Source organism: Rhopilema esculentum, chromosome 14, assembly GCF_057945365.1.
Source record: "Rhopilema esculentum isolate cy_ngs chromosome 14, ASM5794536v1, whole genome shotgun sequence".
In the NCBI taxonomy this organism is placed as follows: Eukaryota; Metazoa; Cnidaria; class Scyphozoa; order Rhizostomeae; family Rhizostomatidae; genus Rhopilema; species Rhopilema esculentum.
Window position 1 is genome coordinate 10,387,418 of NC_142828.1, and position 20,376 is coordinate 10,407,793.

At 41.2% G+C, this 20,376-nt stretch overlaps 1 protein-coding gene across 1 annotated transcript in view; it reads right to left on the reverse strand.

Annotated features, from left to right (window-relative positions):
- Window positions 1–20,376, reverse strand: part of LOC135696557 (uncharacterized) — a 70,868-nt gene that overhangs the window by 14,621 nt on the left and 35,871 nt on the right. The window contains exon 22 of the mRNA XM_065215985.2: window positions 217–20,054. Within this exon, the coding sequence (XP_065072057.2) occupies window positions 217–20,054 (19,838 nt within the window). The remainder of the gene's footprint in view (window positions 1–216; window positions 20,055–20,376) is intronic.

The following is a 20,376-nucleotide window of genomic DNA, read 5'->3' on the forward strand; positions in this document are numbered from 1 at the left end:
ATTGTTTGTGAAATCAGCAACAACATACATCGGATGGTTGCTTGCCACTACAGACGCAGCTATCTTGTCCCTCGTTACTGCCAATGATACATCGCTAGCACCATTCAACAAAACAACTTCCTCATTGTCTTTTCTCTTTGCTGTGAATTTCACCGATTTCTTCAAATCACCATCTTCAAAAGCGAGTTCTTGTCGTACAGTTTCTCCAACAGCTACCTCCTTAGACTTTGTGACACCATTCTCAAGCCAGTTGACAACAATTGGCACAGCGGCATTGTTAACGAAATCAGCAACAACATACATCGGATAGTTGCTTGCCACTACAGACGCAGCTATCTTGTCCCTCGTTACTGCCAATGATACATCGCTAGCACCATTCAACAAAACAACTTCCTCATTGTCTTTTCTCTTTGCTGTGAATTTCACCGATTTCTTCAAATCACCATCTTCAAAAGCAAGTTCTTGTCGTACAGTTTCTCCAACAGCTACCTCCTTAGACTTTGTGACACCATTCTCAAGCCAGTTGACAACAATTGGCACTGCGGCATTGTTAACGAAATCAGCAACAACATAAATCGGATAGTTGCTTGCCACTACAGACGCAGCTATCTTGTCCCTCGTTACTGCCAATGAAACATCGCTAGCACCATTCAACAAAACAACTTCATCATTGTCTTTTCTCTTTGCGGTGAATTTCACCGATTTCTTCAAATCACCATCACCAAAAGCAAGTTCTTGTCGTACAGTTTCTCCAACAGCTACCTCTTTCGACTTCTTCACACCATTCTCAAGCCAGTTGACAACAATAGGCACAGCGGCATTGTTAACGAAATCAGCAACAACATACATCGGATAGTTGCTTGCCACTACAGACGCAGCTATCTTGTCCCTCGTTACTGCCAATGAAACATCGCTAGCACCATTCAACAAAACAACTTCCTCATTGTCTTTTCTCTTTGCTGTGAATTTCACCGATTTCTTCAAATCACCATCTTCAAAAGCAAGTTCTTGTCGTACAGTTTCTCCAACAGCTACCTCTTTCGACTTTGTGACACCATTCTCAAGCCAGTTGACAACAATTGGCACAGCGGCATTGTTAACGAAATCAGCAACAACATACATCGGATAGTTGCTTGCCACTACAGACGCAGCTATCTTGTCCCTCATTACTGCCAATGAAACATCGCTAGCACCATTCAACAAAACAACTTCATCATTGTCTTTTCTCTTTGCTGTGAATTTCACCGATTTCTTCAAATCACCATCACCAAAAGCAAGTTCTTGTCGTACAGTTTCTCCAACAGCTACCTCTTTCGACTTTGTGACACCATTCTCAAGCCAGTTGACAACAATTGGCACAGCGGCATTGTTAACGAAATCAGCAACAACATACATCGGATAGTTGCTTGCCACTACAGACGCAGCTATCTTGTCCCTCGTTACTGCCAATGATACATCGCTAGCACCATTCAACAAAACAACTTCATCATTATCTTTTCTCTTTGCTGTGAATTTTACCGATTTCTTCAAATCACCATCTTCAAAAGCAAGTTCTTGTCGTACAGTTTCTCCAACAGCTACCTCTTTCGACTTTGTGACACGATTCTCAAGCCAGTTGACAACAATTGGCACAGCGGCATTGTTAACGAAATCAGCAACAACATACATCGGATAGTTGCTTGCCACTACAGACGCAGCTATCTTGTCCCTCGTTACTGCCAATGAAACATCGCTAGCACCATTCAACAAAACAACTTCGTCATTGTCTTTTCTCTTTGCGGTGAATTTCACCGATTTCTTCAAATCACCATCACCAAAAGCGAGTTCTTGTCGTAAAGTTTCTCCAACAGCTACCTCCTTAGACTTTGTGACACCATTCTCAAGCCAGTTGACAACAATTGGCACAGCGGCATTGTTAACGAAATCAGCAACAACATACATCGGATAGTTGCTTGCCACTACAGACGCAGCTATCTTGTCCCTCGTTACTGCCAATGATACATCGCTAGCACCATTCAACAAAACAACTTCATCATTATCTTTTCTCTTTGCTGTGAATTTTACCGATTTCTTCAAATCACCATCTTCAAAAGCAAGTTCTTGTCGTACAGTTTCTCCAACAGCTACCTCTTTCGACTTTGTGACACGATTCTCAAGCCAGTTGACAACAATTGGCACAGCGGCATTGTTAACGAAATCAGCAACAACATACATCGGATAGTTGCTTGCCACTACAGACGCAGCTATCTTGTCCCTCGTTACTGCCAACGATACATCGCTAGCACCATTCAACAAAACAACTTCATCATTATCTTTTCTCTTTGCTGTGAATTTCACCGATTTCTTCAAATCACCATCACCAAAAGGGAGTTCTTGTCGTAAAGTTTCTCCAACAGCTACCTCCTTAGACTTTGTGACACCATTCTCAAGCCAGTTGACAACAATTGGCACAGCGGCATTATTTGTTAAATCAGCGACAACATACATCGGATAGTTGCTTGCCACTACAGACGCAGCTATCTTGTCCCTCGTTACTGCCAATGATACATCGCTAGCACCATTCAACAAAATAACTTCATCATTGTCTTTTCTCTTTGCTGTGAATTTCACCGATTTCTTCAAATCACCATCTTCAAAAGCAAGTTCTTGTCGTACAGTTTCTCCAAAAGCTACCTCTTTCGACTTTGCGACACCATTCTCAATCCAGTCGACAACAATTGGCACAGCAGCATTGTTAATGAAATCAGCAACAACATACATCGGATAGTTGCTTGCCACTACAGACGCAGCTATCTTGTCCCTCGTTACTGCCAATGATACATCGCTAGCACCATTCAACAAAATAACTTCATCATTGTCTTTTCTCTTTGCTGTGAATTTCACCGATTTCTTCAAATCACCATCACCAAAAGCGAGTTCTTGTCGTAAAGTTTCTCCAACAGCTACCTCCTTAGACTTTGTGACACCATTCTCAAGCCAGTTGACAACAATTGGCACAGCAGCATTGTTAACGAAATCAGCAACAACATACATCGGATAGTTGCTTGCCACTACAGACGCAGCTATCTTGTCCCTCGTTACTGCCAATGATACATCGCTAGCACCATTCAACAAAACAACTTCATCATTATCTTTTCTCTTTGCTGTGAATTTTACCGATTTCTTCAAATCACCATCTTCAAAAGCAAGTTCTTGTCGTACAGTTTCTCCAACAGCTACCTCTTTCGACTTTGTGACACCATTCTCAAGCCAGTTGACAACAATTGGCACAGCGGCATTGTTAACGAAATCAGCAACAACATACATCGGATAGTTGCTTGCCACTACAGACGCAGCTATCTTGTCCCTCGTTACTGCCAATGATACATCGCTAGCACCATTCAACAAAACAACTTCATCATTGTCTTTTCTCTTTGCTGTGAATTTCACCGATTTCTTCAAATCACCATCACCAAAAGCGAGTTCTTGTCGTAAAGTTTCTCCAACAGCTACCTCCTTAGACTTTGTGACACCATTCTCAAGCCAGTTGACAACAATTGGCACAGCGGCATTGTTAACGAAATCAGCAACAACATACATCGGATAGTTGCTTGCCACTACAGACGCAGCTATCTTGTCCCTCGTTACTGCCAATGATACATCGCTAGCACCATTCAACAAAACAACTTCATCATTATCTTTTCTCTTTGCTGTGAATTTTACCGATTTCTTCAAATCACCATCTTCAAAAGCAAGTTCTTGTCGTACAGTTTCTCCAACAGCTACCTCTTTCGACTTTGTGACACCATTCTCAAGCCAGTTGACAACAATTGGCACAGCGGCATTGTTAACGAAATCAGCAACAACATACATCGGATAGTTGCTTGCCACTACAGACGCAGCTATCTTGTCCCTCGTTACTGCCAATGATACATCGCTAGCACCATTCAACAAAACAACTTCATCATTATCTTTTCTCTTTGCTGTGAATTTTACCGATTTCTTCAAATCACCATCTTCAAAAGCAAGTTCTTGTCGTACAGTTTCTCCAACAGCTACCTCTTTCGACTTTGTGACACGATTCTCAAGCCAGTTGACAACAATTGGCACAGCGGCATTGTTAACGAAATCAGCAACAACATACATCGGATAGTTGCTTGCCACTACAGACGCAGCTATCTTGTCCCTCGTTACTGCCAATGAAACATCGCTAGCACCATTCAACAAAACAACTTCGTCATTGTCTTTTCTCTTTGCGGTGAATTTCACCGATTTCTTCAAATCACCATCACCAAAAGCGAGTTCTTGTCGTAAAGTTTCTCCAACAGCTACCTCCTTAGACTTTGTGACACCATTCTCAAGCCAGTTGACAACAATTGGCACAGCGGCATTGTTAACGAAATCAGCAACAACATACATCGGATAGTTGCTTGCCACTACAGACGCAGCTATCTTGTCCCTCGTTACTGCCAATGATACATCGCTAGCACCATTCAACAAAACAACTTCATCATTATCTTTTCTCTTTGCTGTGAATTTTACCGATTTCTTCAAATCACCATCTTCAAAAGCAAGTTCTTGTCGTACAGTTTCTCCAACAGCTACCTCTTTCGACTTTGTGACACGATTCTCAAGCCAGTTGACAACAATTGGCACAGCGGCATTGTTAACGAAATCAGCAACAACATACATCGGATAGTTGCTTGCCACTACAGACGCAGCTATCTTGTCCCTCGTTACTGCCAATGAAACATCGCTAGCACCATTCAACAAAACAACTTCGTCATTGTCTTTTCTCTTTGCGGTGAATTTCACCGATTTCTTCAAATCACCATCACCAAAAGCGAGTTCTTGTCGTAAAGTTTCTCCAACAGCTACCTCCTTAGACTTTGTGACACCATTCTCAAGCCAGTTGACAACAATTGGCACAGCGGCATTGTTAACGAAATCAGCAACAACATACATCGGATAGTTGCTTGCCACTACAGACGCAGCTATCTTGTCCCTCGTTACTGCCAATGATACATCGCTAGCACCATTCAACAAAACAACTTCATCATTATCTTTTCTCTTTGCTGTGAATTTTACCGATTTCTTCAAATCACCATCTTCAAAAGCAAGTTCTTGTCGTACAGTTTCTTCAACAGCTACCTCTTTCGACTTTGTGACACCATTCTCAAGCCAGTTGACAACAATTGGCACAGCGGCATTGTTAACGAAATCAGCAACAACATACATCGGATAGTTGCTTGCCACTACAGACGCAGCTATCTTGTCCCTCGTTACTGCCAACGATACATCGCTAGCACCATTCAACAAAACAACTTCATCATTATCTTTTCTCTTTGCTGTGAATTTCACCGATTTCTTCAAATCACCATCACCAAAAGGGAGTTCTTGTCGTAAAGTTTCTCCAACAGCTACCTCCTTAGACTTTGTGACACCATCCTCAAGCCAGTTGACAACAATTGGCACAGCGGCATTGTTTGTTAAATCAGCGACAACATACATCGGATAGTTGCTTGCCACTACAGACGCAGCTATCTTGTCCCTCGTTACTGCCAATGATACATCGCTAGCACCATTCAACAAAATAACTTCATCATTGTCTTTTCTCTTTGCTGTGAATTTCACCGATTTCTTCAAATCACCATCTTCAAAAGCAAGTTCTTGTCGTACAGTTTCTCCAAAAGCTACCTCTTTCGACTTTGCGACACCATTCTCAATCCAGTCGACAACAATTGGCACAGCAGCATTGTTAATGAAATCAGCAACAACATACATCGGATAGTTGCTTGCCACTACAGACGCAGCTATCTTGTCCCTCGTTACTGCCAATGATACATCGCTAGCACCATTCAACAAAATAACTTCATCATTGTCTTTTCTCTTTGCTGTGAATTTCACCGATTTCTTCAAATCACCATCACCAAAAGCGAGTTCTTGTCGTAAAGTTTCTCCAACAGCTACCTCCTTAGACTTTGTGACACCATTCTCAAGCCAATTGACAACAATTGGCACAGCGGCATTGTTAACGAAATCAGCAACAACATACATCGGATAGTTGCTTGCCACTACAGACGCAGCTATCTTGTCCCTCGTTACTGCCAATGATACATCGCTAGCACCATTCAACAAAACAACTTCATCATTATCTTTTCTCTTTGCTGTGAATTTTACCGATTTCTTCAAATCACCATCTTCAAAAGCAAGTTCTTGTCGTACAGTTTCTCCAACAGCTACCTCTTTCGACTTTGTGACACCATTCTCAAGCCAGTTGACAACAATTGGCACAGCGGCATTGTTAACGAAATCAGCAACAACATACATCGGATAGTTGCTTGCCACTACAGACGCAGCTATCTTGTCCCTCGTTACTGCCAACGATACATCGCTAGCACCATTCAACAAAACAACTTCATCATTATCTTTTCTCTTTGCTGTGAATTTCACCGATTTCTTCAAATCACCATCACCAAAAGGGAGTTCTTGTCGTAAAGTTTCTCCAACAGCTACCTCCTTAGACTTTGTGACACCATTCTCAAGCCAGTTGACAACAATTGGCACAGCGGCATTGTTAACGAAATCAGAAACAACATACATCGGATAGTTGCTTGCCACTACAGACGCAGCTATCTTGTCCCTCGTTACTGCCAATGATACATCGCTAGCACCATTCAACAAAACAACTTCCTCATTGTCTTTTCTCTTTGCTGTGAATTTTACCGATTTCTTCAAATCACCATCTTCAAAAGCAAGTTCTTGTCGTACAGTTTCTCCAACAGCTACCTCTTTCGACTTTGTGACACCATTCTCAAGCCAGTTGACAACAATTGGCACAGCGGCATTGTTAACGAAATCAGCAACAACATACATCGGATAGTTGCTTGCCACTACAGACGCAGCTATCTTGTCCCTCGTTACTGCCAATGATACATCGCTAGCACTATTCAACAAAACAACTTCATCATTGTCTTTTCTCTTTGCTGTGAATTTCACCGATTTCTTCAAATCACCATCACCAAAAGCGAGTTCTTGTCGTAAAGTTTCTCCAACAGCTACCTCCTTAGACTTTGTGACACCATTCTCAAGCCAGTTGACAACAATTGGCACAGCGGCATTGTTAACGAAATCAGCAACAACATACATCGGATAGTTGCTTGCCACTACAGACGCAGCTATCTTGTCCCTCGTTACTGCCAACGATACATCGCTAGCACCATTCAACAAAACAACTTCATCATTGTCTTTTCTCTTTGCTGTGAATTTCACCGTTTTCTTCAAATCACCATCTTCAAAAGCGAGTTCTTGTCGGAAAGTTTCTCCAACAGCTACCTCTTTCGACTTTGTGATACGATTCTCAAGCCAGTTGACAACAATTGGCACAGCGGCATTGTTAACGAAATCAGCAACAACATACATCGGATAGTTGCTCGCCACTACAGAAGCAGCCATCTTGTCCCTCGTTACTGCCAATGATACATCGCTAGCACCATTCAACAAAACAACTTCATCATTGTCTTTTCTCTTTGCTGTGAATTTCACCGATTTCTTTAAATCACCATCTTCAAAAGCAAGTTCTTGTCGTACAGTTTCTCCAACAGCTACCTCTTTCGACTTTGTGACACGATTCTCAAGCCAGTTGACAACAATTGGCACAGCGGCATTGTTAACGAAATCAGCAACAACATACATCGGATAGTTGCTCGCCACTACAGAAGCAGCCATCTTGTCCCTCGTTACTGCCAATGATACATCGCTAGCACCATTCAACAAAACAACTTCATTATTGTCTTTTCTCTTAGCTGTGAATTTCACCGATTTCTTCAAATCACCATCACCAAAAGCAAGTTCTTGTCGTACAGTTTCTCCAACAGCTACCTCTTTCGACTTTGTGACACGATTCTCAAGCCAGTTGACAACAATTGGCACAGCGGCATTGTTAACGAAATCAGCAACAACATACATCGGATAGTTGCTTGCCACTACAGACGCAGCTATCTTGTCCCTCGTTACTGCCAATGATACATCGCTAGCACCATTCAACAAAACAACTTCATCATTGTCTTTTCTCTTTGCTGTGAATTTCACCGATTTCTTCAAATCACCATCTTCAAAAGCAAGTTCTTGTCGTACAGTTTCTCCAACAGCTACCTCTTTCGACTTTGTGATACGATTCTCAAGCCAGTTGACAACAATTGGCACAGCGGCATTGTTAACGAAATCAGCAACAACATACATCGGATAGTTGCTCGCCACTACAGAAGCAGCCATCTTGTCCCTCGTTACTGCCAATGATACATCGCTAGCACCATTCAACAAAACAACTTCATCATTGTCTTTTCTCTTTGCTGTGAATTTCACCGATTTCTTTAAATCACCATCTTCAAAAGCAAGTTCTTGTCGTACAGTTTCTCCAACAGCTACCTCTTTCGACTTTGTGACACGATTCTCAAGCCAGTTGACAACAATTGGCACAGCGGCATTGTTAACGAAATCAGCAACAACATACATCGGATAGTTGCTCGCCACTACAGAAGCAGCCATCTTGTCCCTCGTTACTGCCAATGATACATCGCTAGCACCATTCAACAAAACAACTTCATTATTGTCTTTTCTCTTAGCTGTGAATTTCACCGATTTCTTCAAATCACCATCACCAAAAGCAAGTTCTTGTCGTACAGTTTCTCCAACAGCTACCTCTTTCGACTTTGTGACACGATTCTCAAGCCAGTTGACAACAATTGGCACAGCGGCATTGTTAACGAAATCAGCAACAACATACATCGGATAGTTGCTTGCCACTACAGACGCAGCTATCTTGTCCCTCGTTACTGCCAATGATACATCGCTAGCACCATTCAACAAAACAACTTCATCATTGTCTTTTCTCTTTGCTGTGAATTTCACCGATTTCTTCAAATCACCATCTTCAAAAGCAAGTTCTTGTCGTACAGTTTCTCCAACAGCTACCTCTTTCGACTTTTTCACACCATTTTCAAGCCAGTTGACAACAATTGGTACAGCGGCATTGTTTGTGAAATCAGCGACAACATACATCGGATAGTTGCTCGCCACTACAGAAGCAGCCATCTTGTCCCTCGTTACTGCCAATGATACATCGCTAGCACCATTCAACAAAACAACTTCATCATTGTCTTTTCTCTTTGCTGTGAATTTCACCGATTTCTTCAAATCGCCATCTTCAAAAGCAAGTTCTTGACGTACAGTTTCTCCAACAGCTACCTCTTTCGACTTTGTGACACCATTTTCAAGCCAGGTGAAAACAATTGGTACAGCGGCATTGTTTGTGAAATCAGCAACAACATAAATCGGATAGTTGCTTGCCACTACAGACGCAGCTATCTTGTCCCTCGTTACTGCCAATGATACATCGCTAGCACCATTCAACAAAACAACTTCATCATTGTCTTTTCTCTTTGCTGTGAATTTCACCGATTTCTTCAAATCACCATCTTCAAAAGCAAGTTCTTGTCGTACAGTTTCTCCAACAGCTACCTCTTTTGACTTCTTCACACCATTTTCAAGCCAGTTGACAACAATAGGCACAGCGGCATTGTTTGTTAAATCAGCGACAACATACATCGGATAGTTGCTTGCCACTACAGACGCAGCTATCTTGTCCCTCGTTACTGCCAATGATACATCGCTAGCACCATTCAACAAAACAACTTCATCATTGTCTTTTCTCTTAGCTGTGAATTTCACCGATTTCTTCAAATCGCCATCTTCAAAAGCAAGTTCTTGACGTACAGTTTCTCCAACAGCTACCTCTTTCGACTTTGTGACACCATTTTCAAGCCAGTTGACAACAATTGGTACAGCGGCATTGTTTGTGAAATCAGCGACAACATACATCGGATAGTTGCTCGCCACTACAGAAGCAGCCATCTTGTCCTTCGTTACTGCCAATGATACATCGCTAGCACCATTCAACAAAACAACTTCATCATTGTCTTTTCTCTTTGCTGTGAATTTCACCGATTTCTTCAAATCGCCATCTTCAAAAGCAAGTTCTTGACGTACAGTTTCTCCAACAGCTACCTCTTTCGACTTTGTGACACCATTTTCAAGCCAGGTGAAAACAATTGGTACAGCGGCATTGTTTGTGAAATCAGCAACAACATACATCGGATAGTTGCTTGCCACTACAGACGCAGCTATCTTGTCCCTCGTTACTGCCAATGATACATCGCTAGCACCATTCAACATAACAACTTCATCATTGTCTTTTCTCTTTGCTGTGAATTTCACCGATTTCTTCAAATCACCATCTTCAAAAGCAAGTTCTTGTCGTACAGTTTCTCCAACAGCTACCTCTTTTGACTTCTTCACACCATTTTCAAGCCAGTTGACAACAATAGGCACAGCGGCATTGTTTGTTAAATCAGCGACAACATACATCGGATAGTTGCTTGCCACTACAGACGCAGCTATCTTGTCCCTCGTTACTGCCAATGATACATCGCTAGCACCATTCAACAAAACAACTTCATCATTGTCTTTTCTCTTAGCTGTGAATTTCACCGATTTCTTCAAATCGCCATCTTCAAAAGCAAGTTCTTGACGTACAGTTTCTCCAACAGCTACCTCTTTCGACTTTGTGACACCATTTTCAAGCCAGGTGAAAACAATTGGTACAGCGGCATTGTTTGTGAAATCAGCAACAACATAAATCGGATAGTTGCTTGCCACTACAGACGCAGCTATCTTGTCCCTCGTTACTGCCAATGATACATCGCTAGCACCATTCAACAAAACAACTTCATCATTGTCTTTTCTCTTTGCTGTGAATTTCACCGATTTCTTCAAATCACCATCTTCAAAAGCAAGTTCTTGTCGTACAGTTTCTCCAACAGCTACCTCTTTTGACTTCTTCATACCATTTTCAAGCCAGTTGACAACAATAGGCACAGCGGCATTGTTTGTTAAATCAGCGACAACATACATCGGATAGTTGCTTGCCACTACAGACGCAGCTATCTTGTCCCTCGTTACTGCCAATGATACATCGCTAGCACCATTCAACAAAACAACTTCATCATTGTCTTTTCTCTTTGCTGTGAATTTCACCGATTTCTTCAAATCGCCATCTTCAAAAGCAAGTTCTTGACGTACAGTTTCTCCAACAGCTACCTCTTTCGACTTTGTGACACCATTTTCAAGCCAGGTGAAAACAATTGGTACAGCGGCATTGTTTGTGAAATCAGCAACAACATAAATCGGATAGTTGCTTGCCACTACAGACGCAGCTATCTTGTCCCTCGTTACTGCCAATGATACATCGCTAGCACCATTCAACAAAACAACTTCATCATTGTCTTTTCTCTTTGCTGTGAATTTCACCGATTTCTTCAAATCACCATCTTCAAAAGCAAGTTCTTGTCGTACAGTTTCTCCAACAGCTACCTCTTTTGACTTCTTCACACCATTTTCAAGCCAGTTGACAACAATAGGCACAGCGGCATTGTTTGTTAAATCAGCGACAACATACATCGGATAGTTGCTTGCCACTACAGACGCAGCTATCTTGTCCCTCGTTGCTGCCAATGATACATCGCTAGCACCATTCAACAAAACAACTTCATCATTGTCTTTTCTCTTAGCTGTGAATTTCACCGATTTCTTCAAATCGCCATCTTCAAAAGCAAGTTCTTGACGTACAGTTTCTCCAACAGCTACCTCTTTCGACTTTGTGACACCATTTTCAAGCCAGGTGAAAACAATTGGTACAGCGGCATTGTTTGTGAAATCAGCAACAACATAAATCGGATAGTTGCTTGCCACTACAGACGCAGCTATCTTGTCCCTCGTTACTGCCAATGATACATCGCTAGCACCATTCAACAAAACAACTTCATCATTGTCTTTTCTCTTTGCTGTGAATTTCACCGATTTCTTCAAATCACCATCTTCAAAAGCAAGTTCTTGTCGTACAGTTTCTCCAACAGCTGACTCTTTTGACTTCTTCACACCATTTTCAAGCCAGTTGACAACAATAGGCACAGCGGCATTGTTTGTTAAATCAGCGACAACATACATCGGATAGTTGCTTGCCACTACAGACGCAGCTATCTTGTCCCTCGTTACTGCCAATGATACATCGCTAGCACCATTCAACAAAACAACTTCATCATTGTCTTTTCTCTTAGCTGTGAATTTCACCGATTTCTTCAAATCGCCATCTTCAAAAGCAAGTTCTTGGCGTACAGTTTCTCCAACAGCTACCTCTTTCGACTTTGTGACACCATTTTCAAGCCAGTTGACAACAATTGGTACAGCGGCATTGTTTGTGAAATCAGCAACAACATAAATCGGATAGTTGCTTGCCACTACAGACGCAGCTATCTTGTCCCTCGTTACTGCCAATGATACATCGCTAGCACCATTCAACAAAACAACTTCATCATTGTCTTTTCTCTTTGCTGTGAATTTCACCGATTTCTTCAAATCACCATCTTCAAAAGCAAGTTCTTGTCGTACAGTTTCTCCAACAGCTACCTCTTTTGACTTCTTCACACCATTTTCAAGCCAGTTGACAACAATAGGCACAGCGGCATTGTTTGTTAAATCAGCGACAACATACATCGGATAGTTGCTTGCCACTACAGACGCAGCTATCTTGTCCCTCGTTACTGCCAATGATACACCGCTAGCACCATTCAACAAAACAACTTCATCATTGTCTTTTCTCTTAGCTGTGAATTTCACCGATTTCTTCAAATCGCCATCTTCAAAAGCAAGTTCTTGACGTACAGTTTCTCCAACAGCTACCTCTTTCGACTTTGTGACACCATTTTCAAGCCAGGTGAAAACAATTGGTACAGCGGCATTGTTTGTGAAATCAGCAACAACATAAATCGGATAGTTGCTTGCCACTACAGACGCAGCTATCTTGTCCCTCGTTACTGCCAATGATACATCGCTAGCACCATTCAACAAAACAACTTCATCATTGTCTTTTCTCTTTGCTGTGAATTTCACCGATTTCTTCAAATCACCATCTTCAAAAGCAAGTTCTTGTCGTACAGTTTCTCCAACAGCTACCTCTTTTGACTTCTTCACACCATTTTCAAGCCAGTTGACAACAATAGGCACAGCGGCATTGTTTGTTAAATCAGCGACAACATACATCGGATAGTTGCTTGCCACTACAGACGCAGCTATCTTGTCCCTCGTTACTGCCAATGATACATCGCTAGCACCATTCAACAAAACAACTTCATCATTGTCTTTTCTCTTTGCTGTGAATTTCACCGATTTCTTCAAATCACCATCTTCAAAAGCAAGTTCTTGTCGTACAGTTTCTCCAACAGCTACCTCTTTTGACTTCTTCACACCATTTTCAAGCCAGTTGACAACAATAGGCACAGCGGCATTGTTTGTTAAATCAGCGACAACATACATCGGATAGTTGCTTGCCACTACAGACGCAGCTATCTTGTCCCTCGTTACTGCCAATGATACATCGCTAGCACCATTCAACAAAACAACTTCATCATTGTCTTTTCTCTTAGCTGTGAATTTCACCGATTTCTTCAAATCGCCATCTTCAAAAGCAAGTTCTTGACGTACAGTTTCTCCAACAGCTACCTCTTTCGACTTTGTGACACCATTTTCAAGCCAGGTGAAAACAATTGGTACAGCGGCATTGTTTGTGAAATCAGCAACAACATAAATCGGATAGTTGCTTGCCACTACAGACGCAGCTATCTTGTCCCTCGTTACTGCCAATGATACATCGCTAGCACCATTCAACAAAACAACTTCATCATTGTCTTTTCTCTTTGCTGTGAATTTCACCGATTTCTTCAAATCACCATCTTCAAAAGCAAGTTCTTGTCGTACAGTTTCTCCAACAGCTACCTCTTTTGACTTCTTCACACCATTTTCAAGCCAGTTGACAACAATAGGCACAGCGGCATTGTTTGTTAAATCAGCGACAACATACATCGGATAGTTGCTTGCCACTACAGACGCAGCTATCTTGTCCCTCGTTACTGCCAATGATACATCGCTAGCACCATTCAACAAAACAACTTCATCATTGTCTTTTCTCTTAGCTGTGAATTTCACCGATTTCTTCAAATCGCCATCTTCAAAAGCAAGTTCTTGACGTACAGTTTCTCCAACAGCTACCTCTTTCGACTTTGTGACACCATTTTCAAGCCAGGTGAAAACAATTGGTACAGCGGCATTGTTTGTGAAATCAGCAACAACATAAATCGGATAGTTGCTTGCCACTACAGACGCAGCTATCTTGTCCCTCGTTACTGCCAATGATACATCGCTAGCACCATTCAACAAAACAACTTCATCATTGTCTTTTCTCTTTGCTGTGAATTTCACCGATTTCTTCAAATCACCATCTTCAAAAGCAAGTTCTTGTCGTACAGTTTCTCCAACAGCTACCTCTTTTGACTTCTTCACACCATTTTCAAGCCAGTTGACAACAATAGGCACAGCGGCATTGTTTGTTAAATCAGCGACAACATACATCGGATAGTTGCTTGCCACTACAGACGCAGCTATCTTGTCCCTCGTTACTGCCAATGATACATCGCTAGCACCATTCAACAAAACAACTTCATCATTGTCTTTTCTCTTTGCTGTGAATTTCACCGATTTCTTCAAATCACCATCTTCAAAAGCAAGTTCTTGTCGTACAGTTTCTCCAACAGCTACCTCTTTTGACTTCTTCACACCATTTTCAAGCCAGTTGACAACAATAGGCACAGCGGCATTGTTTGTTAAATCAGCGACAACATACATCGGATAGTTGCTTGCCACTACAGACGCAGCTATCTTGTCCCTCGTTACTGCCAATGATACATCGCTAGCACCATTCAACAAAACAACTTCATCATTGTCTTTTCTCTTAGCTTTGAATTTCACCGATTTCTTCAAATCACCATCTTCAAAAGCAAGTTCTTGACGTACAGTTTCTTCAACAGCTACCTCTTTCGACTTTGTGACACCATTTTCAAGCCAGGTGAAAACAATTGGTACAGCGGCATTGTTTGTGAAATCAGCAACAACATAAATCGGATAGTTGCTTGCCACTACAGACGCAGCTATCTTGTCCCTTGTTACTGCCAATGATACATCGCTAGCACCATTCAACAAAACAACTTCATCATTGTCTTTTCTCTTTGCTGTGAATTTTACCGATTTCTTCAAATCACCATCTTCAAAAGCAAGTTCTTGTCGTACAGTTTCTCCAACAGCTACCTCTTTCGACTTTGTGACACGATTCTCAAGCCAGTTGACAACAATTGGCACAGCGGCATTGTTTGTGAAATCAGCGACAACAAACATCGGATAGTTGCTTGCCGCTACAGACGCAGCTATCTTGTCCCTCGTTACTGCCAATGAAACATCGCTAGCACCATTCAACAAAACAACTTCATCATTGTCTTTTCTCTTTGCTGTGAATTTTACCGATTTCTTCAAATCACCATCTTCAAAAGCAAGTTCTTGTCGTACAGTTTCTCCAACAGCTACCTCTTTCGACTTTGTGACACGATTCTGAAGCCAGTTGACAACAATTGGCACAGCTGCATTGTTTGTGAAATCAGCGACAACAAACATCGGATAGTTGCTTGCCGCTACAGACGCAGCTATCTTGTCCCTCGTTACTGCCAATGAAACATCGCTAGCACCATTCAACAAAACAACTTCATCATTGTCTTTTCTCTTTGCTGTGAATTTCACCGATTTCTTCAAATCACCATCTTCAAAAGCAAGTTCTTGTCGTACAGTTTCTCCAACAGCTACCTCTTTCGATTTCTTCACACCATTCTCAAGCCAGTTGAAAACAATTGGTACAGCGGCATTGTTTGTGAAATCAGCGACAACAAACATCGGATAGTTGCTTGCCAATACAGACGCAGCTATCTTGTCCCTCGTTACTGCCAATGATACATCGCTAGCACCATTCAACAAAACAACTTCATCATTGTCTTTTCTCTTTGCTGTGAATTTCACCGTCTTCTTCAAATCACCATCACCAAAAGCAAGTTCTTGTCGTACAGTTTCTCCAACAGCTACCTCTTTCGACTTTGTGACACCATTCTCAAGCCAGTTGACAACAATTGGCACAGCGGCATTGTTTGTTAAATCAGCGACAACATACATCGGATAGTTGCTTGCCACTACAGACGCAGCTATCTTGTCCCTCGTTACTGCCAATGATACATCGCTAGCACTATTCAACAAAACAACTTCATCATTGTCTTTTCTCTTTGCTGTGAATTTTACCGATTTCTTCAAATCACCATCTTCAAAAGCAAGTTCTTGTCGTACAGTTTCTCCAACAGCTACCTCTTTCGATTTCTTCACACCATTCTCAAGCCAGTTGAAAACAATTGGTACAGCGGCATTGTTTGTGAAATCAGCGACAACAAACATCGGATAGTTGCTTGCCACTACAGCCGCAGCTATCTTGTCCCTCGTTACTGCCAATGAAACATCGCTAGCACCATTCAACAAAACAACTTCATCATTGTCTTTTCTCTTTGCTGTGAATTTCACCGTCTTCTTCAAATCACCATCACCAAAAGCAAGTTCTTGTCGTACAGTTTCTCCAACAGCTACCTCTTTCGACTTTGCGACACCATTCTCAAGCCAGTTGACAACAATTGGCACAGCGGCATTGTTAACGAAATCAGCAACAACATACATCGGATAGTTGCTTGCCACTACAGCCGCAGCTATCTTGTCCCTCGTTACTGCCAATGAAACATCGCTAGCACCATTCAACAAAACAACTTCATCATTGTCTTTTCTCTTTGCTGTGAATTTCACCGATTTCTTCAAATCACCATCTTCAAAAGCAAGTTCTTGTCGTACAGTTTCTCCAACAGCTACATCTTTCGACTTTGTGATACCATTCTCAAGCCAGTTGACAACAATTGGCACAGCGGCATTGTTAACGAAATCAGCAACAACATACATCGGATAGTTGCTTGCCACTACAGACGCAGCTATCTTGTCCCTCGTTACTGCCAATGAAACATCGCTAGCACCATTCAACAAAACAACTTCATCATTGTCTTTTCTCTTTGCTGTGAATTTCACCGTCTTCTTCAAATCACCATCACCAAAAGCAAGTTCTTGTCGTACAGTTTCTCCAACAGCTACATCTTTCGACTTTGTGATACCATTCTCAAGCCAGTTGACAACAATTGGCACAGCGGCATTGTTAACGAAATCAGCAACAACATACATCGGATAGTTGCTTGCCACTACAGACGCAGCTATCTTGTCCCTCGTTACTGCCAATGAAACATCGCTAGCACCATTCAACAAAACAACTTCATCATTGTCTTTTCTCTTTGCTGTGAATTTCACCGTTTTCTTCAAATCACCATCTTCAAAAGCAAGTTCTTGTCGTACAGTTTCTCCAACAGCTACCTCCTTAGACTTTGTGATACCATTCTCAAGCCAGTTGACAACAATTGGCACAGCGGCATTGTTAACGAAATCAGCAACAACATACATCGGATAGTTGCTTGCCACTACAGACGCAGCTATCTTGTCCCTCGTTACTGCCAATGAAACATCGCTAGCACCATTCAACAAAACAACTTCATCATTGTCTTTTCTCTTTGCTGTGAATTTTACCGATTTCTTCAAATCACCATCTTCAAAAGCAAGTTCTTGTCGTACAGTTTCTCCAACAGCTACCTCTTTCGACTTTGTGACACGATTCTCAAGCCAGTTGACAACAATTGGCACAGCGGCATTGTTTGTGAAATCAGCGACAACAAACATCGGATAGTTGCTTGCCGCTACAGACGCAGCTATCTTGTCCCTCGTTACTGCCAATGAAACATCGCTAGCACCATTCAACAAAACAACTTCATCATTGTCTTTTCTCTTTGCTGTGAATTTCACCGTTTTCTTCAAATCACCATCTTCAAAAGCAAGTTCTTGTCGTACAGTTTCTCCAACAGCTACCTCTTTCGACTTCTTCACACCATTTTCAAGCCAGTTGACAACAATTGGCACAGCGGCATTGTTATCAAAATTGGCAATAATGTATACTTTTTGTAGAGTCACTTTGATATAATTTGTAGCATTGTCTTTTTTCACTGTTATTGTGACATTTTCTTTTTTATTCAAAAGGATGCCTTCCTTATAATCACTTTGAAATGTTACGTGTTTTCCTATTTGTTTTGTAGGGTATAAAATTGTCTTAGTAGCGATTTTTTTTGGGTTTATTTGCACAGACACAGTTTTGTTTCCTTGCTTCCAATAAATTGTAATTTTCCTATGAGAGCTGTTCTCGATTACTGTATTGATGTATCCATTTTTCGGTTTTCTCGATGTTGCTGTAATCTTGTGCACTTTTATTTGAATTGTTGGTGCCAGTGATAGGTACTTTACCTTGTTTACGTCGATAACCAGGTCAATTACTTGTGTTGTTGCATAGACCTTCACTGGTTCCGCGTTGTTTTCTCCTCTAAAAACAAATGCTTTTTTGCCTAGTTGACCTTTCTTGAGCGTAATATACTTCTTCTTAACACCTTTCTCAAGCACTACCTCTATGTCATCTGTGGCGTTGTTCTGGATTTCAAGGTTAAGATATTTCATATCTGTGTCATCCATAGCCGTGCTCCAGTAGTCATCATACCATGGGTCTATTTCAAACGGTTCTGTTGCAATTATTTTATTTGGTGTTTTTTGCTTAGATGGCATCACTATAACTGTTGGAGCCTGGTTCACATTGATTGGAAAATCGAAATCAGATAACCTCGCTGTGACTTCTATTGGCATATAAGCGGATTCTCCGCTTAACTGCAATTCAAATCGTTCGATACTTCCGTCTCCTACTATCTTTCGTTTTGTGTTTGCTCCGTTATATGTAATTATGAAAGCTACTGGATCATTTGCTTCGTTTTTGAGCACAAATACCCCGTACTTTGGTATATCTCTAGCTACTGCAAAGTTTTTAACCTTGTCCATAAGTGGTATCACCTCGAAACTTTCCTGGTTATTCAATTCTACTTCATCACGATACGCTTTCAAGGTTCCCATGAAAATAACAGGTTTTAAAGCATCACTACCAAGAATCGATAGTTCTAGCATTTTTCTTCTCTTTGGATCTAGAGTAAATGACTTTCTGAGCCCTCTTTCTTGCCAAAATATCTCAACCTCAGCAAAGGCACGATTTTCAAACTCAACAACCACATATCTTAAATCGTCTGTAGCCACGATCTTCCTCTTTTTTGTCTCATCTGAAGGCAGAAATGCTGCCGTGATATGTCCATTCAACCGGACATCTCCTTTTGTGTCTTTCCGTTTAGCGGTAAATACAACGGGATTAGCTCTATCTCTTCCGATCACAGATATGTGTTTTTCGATAGTTTCTCCCTTTTCGAGGACAATCATCTTTTCTTCTATATTATCAAGCCATGAAATAACTACTGGACCTTTGGCCTCATTTATAAAATTCACAACCAAAGACTGCAGCCTGTCCCCTGCAACTAAAGTCTGAGTAATTTTCTTCGAAGATGGGAGAATAGTGCGCGAAACTGTCGAATTGAGCATCACTTTGAATGAGCTACCTCTTAGGTACGAATGAGCAGTGAATGCTATTGGATGCTCCCCTTGACCTTCATAAAATCTTTCCTCAAGATGCCGATTTGATCCACTAGGGACACGCATGAAGTAATTGACACCCTCTCGATACCACGTGAGCTTGATGTCTTCCTTTGCGTTATTGATAACATTTATTGCAATCCAAGTGTCAGCTGATTTTTCTGATATTATCAGCGATTCCCTTGTCCTACGCGTCGATGGAGTAAATGAAACCGAGCGTGCAGTATTCAAAGAAACTTCCCTACCACTTTTTATGGTTGAACCGCTAAATGAAACAGGGCCTAAAGCTCCAGGTCGGGACAGGTTGAATGCCAACTCATTCTTGATAAGAGATCGCCCAGGAACATTCATTACCCTTTTTCTACCATTTTCTTGCCATTGTATAGAAACAAACTCATCCAGGGTGTTATTAACATCTAATAGAATGTATGCAAAACCTACATCTGGTGCTGAAATGAAAAAAATCAATTAAATTTTAATATTTTCCTCTACACTTATTAAAATTTATTTGATTTTTAAACATAACAATGGGGTCCTTATTTTGACTTTCTGTTTATTTAGAAAAAACTTGCCATTTTAATCAATGGTTACCTTAAGAAATCGGAATTACCTCAAAATTTAAATGCTTTAAAGTCCTTAAAAATTTTCAATTAACGCCTAATTTTACATTACTTTCTACTTAAGGATAAGCAATTCTCATTATGAAATAAAGTTCTCAAAAGTTGATGAGAAATATTCCGAACATTGATTCACAAAAAGCATTTATCGATA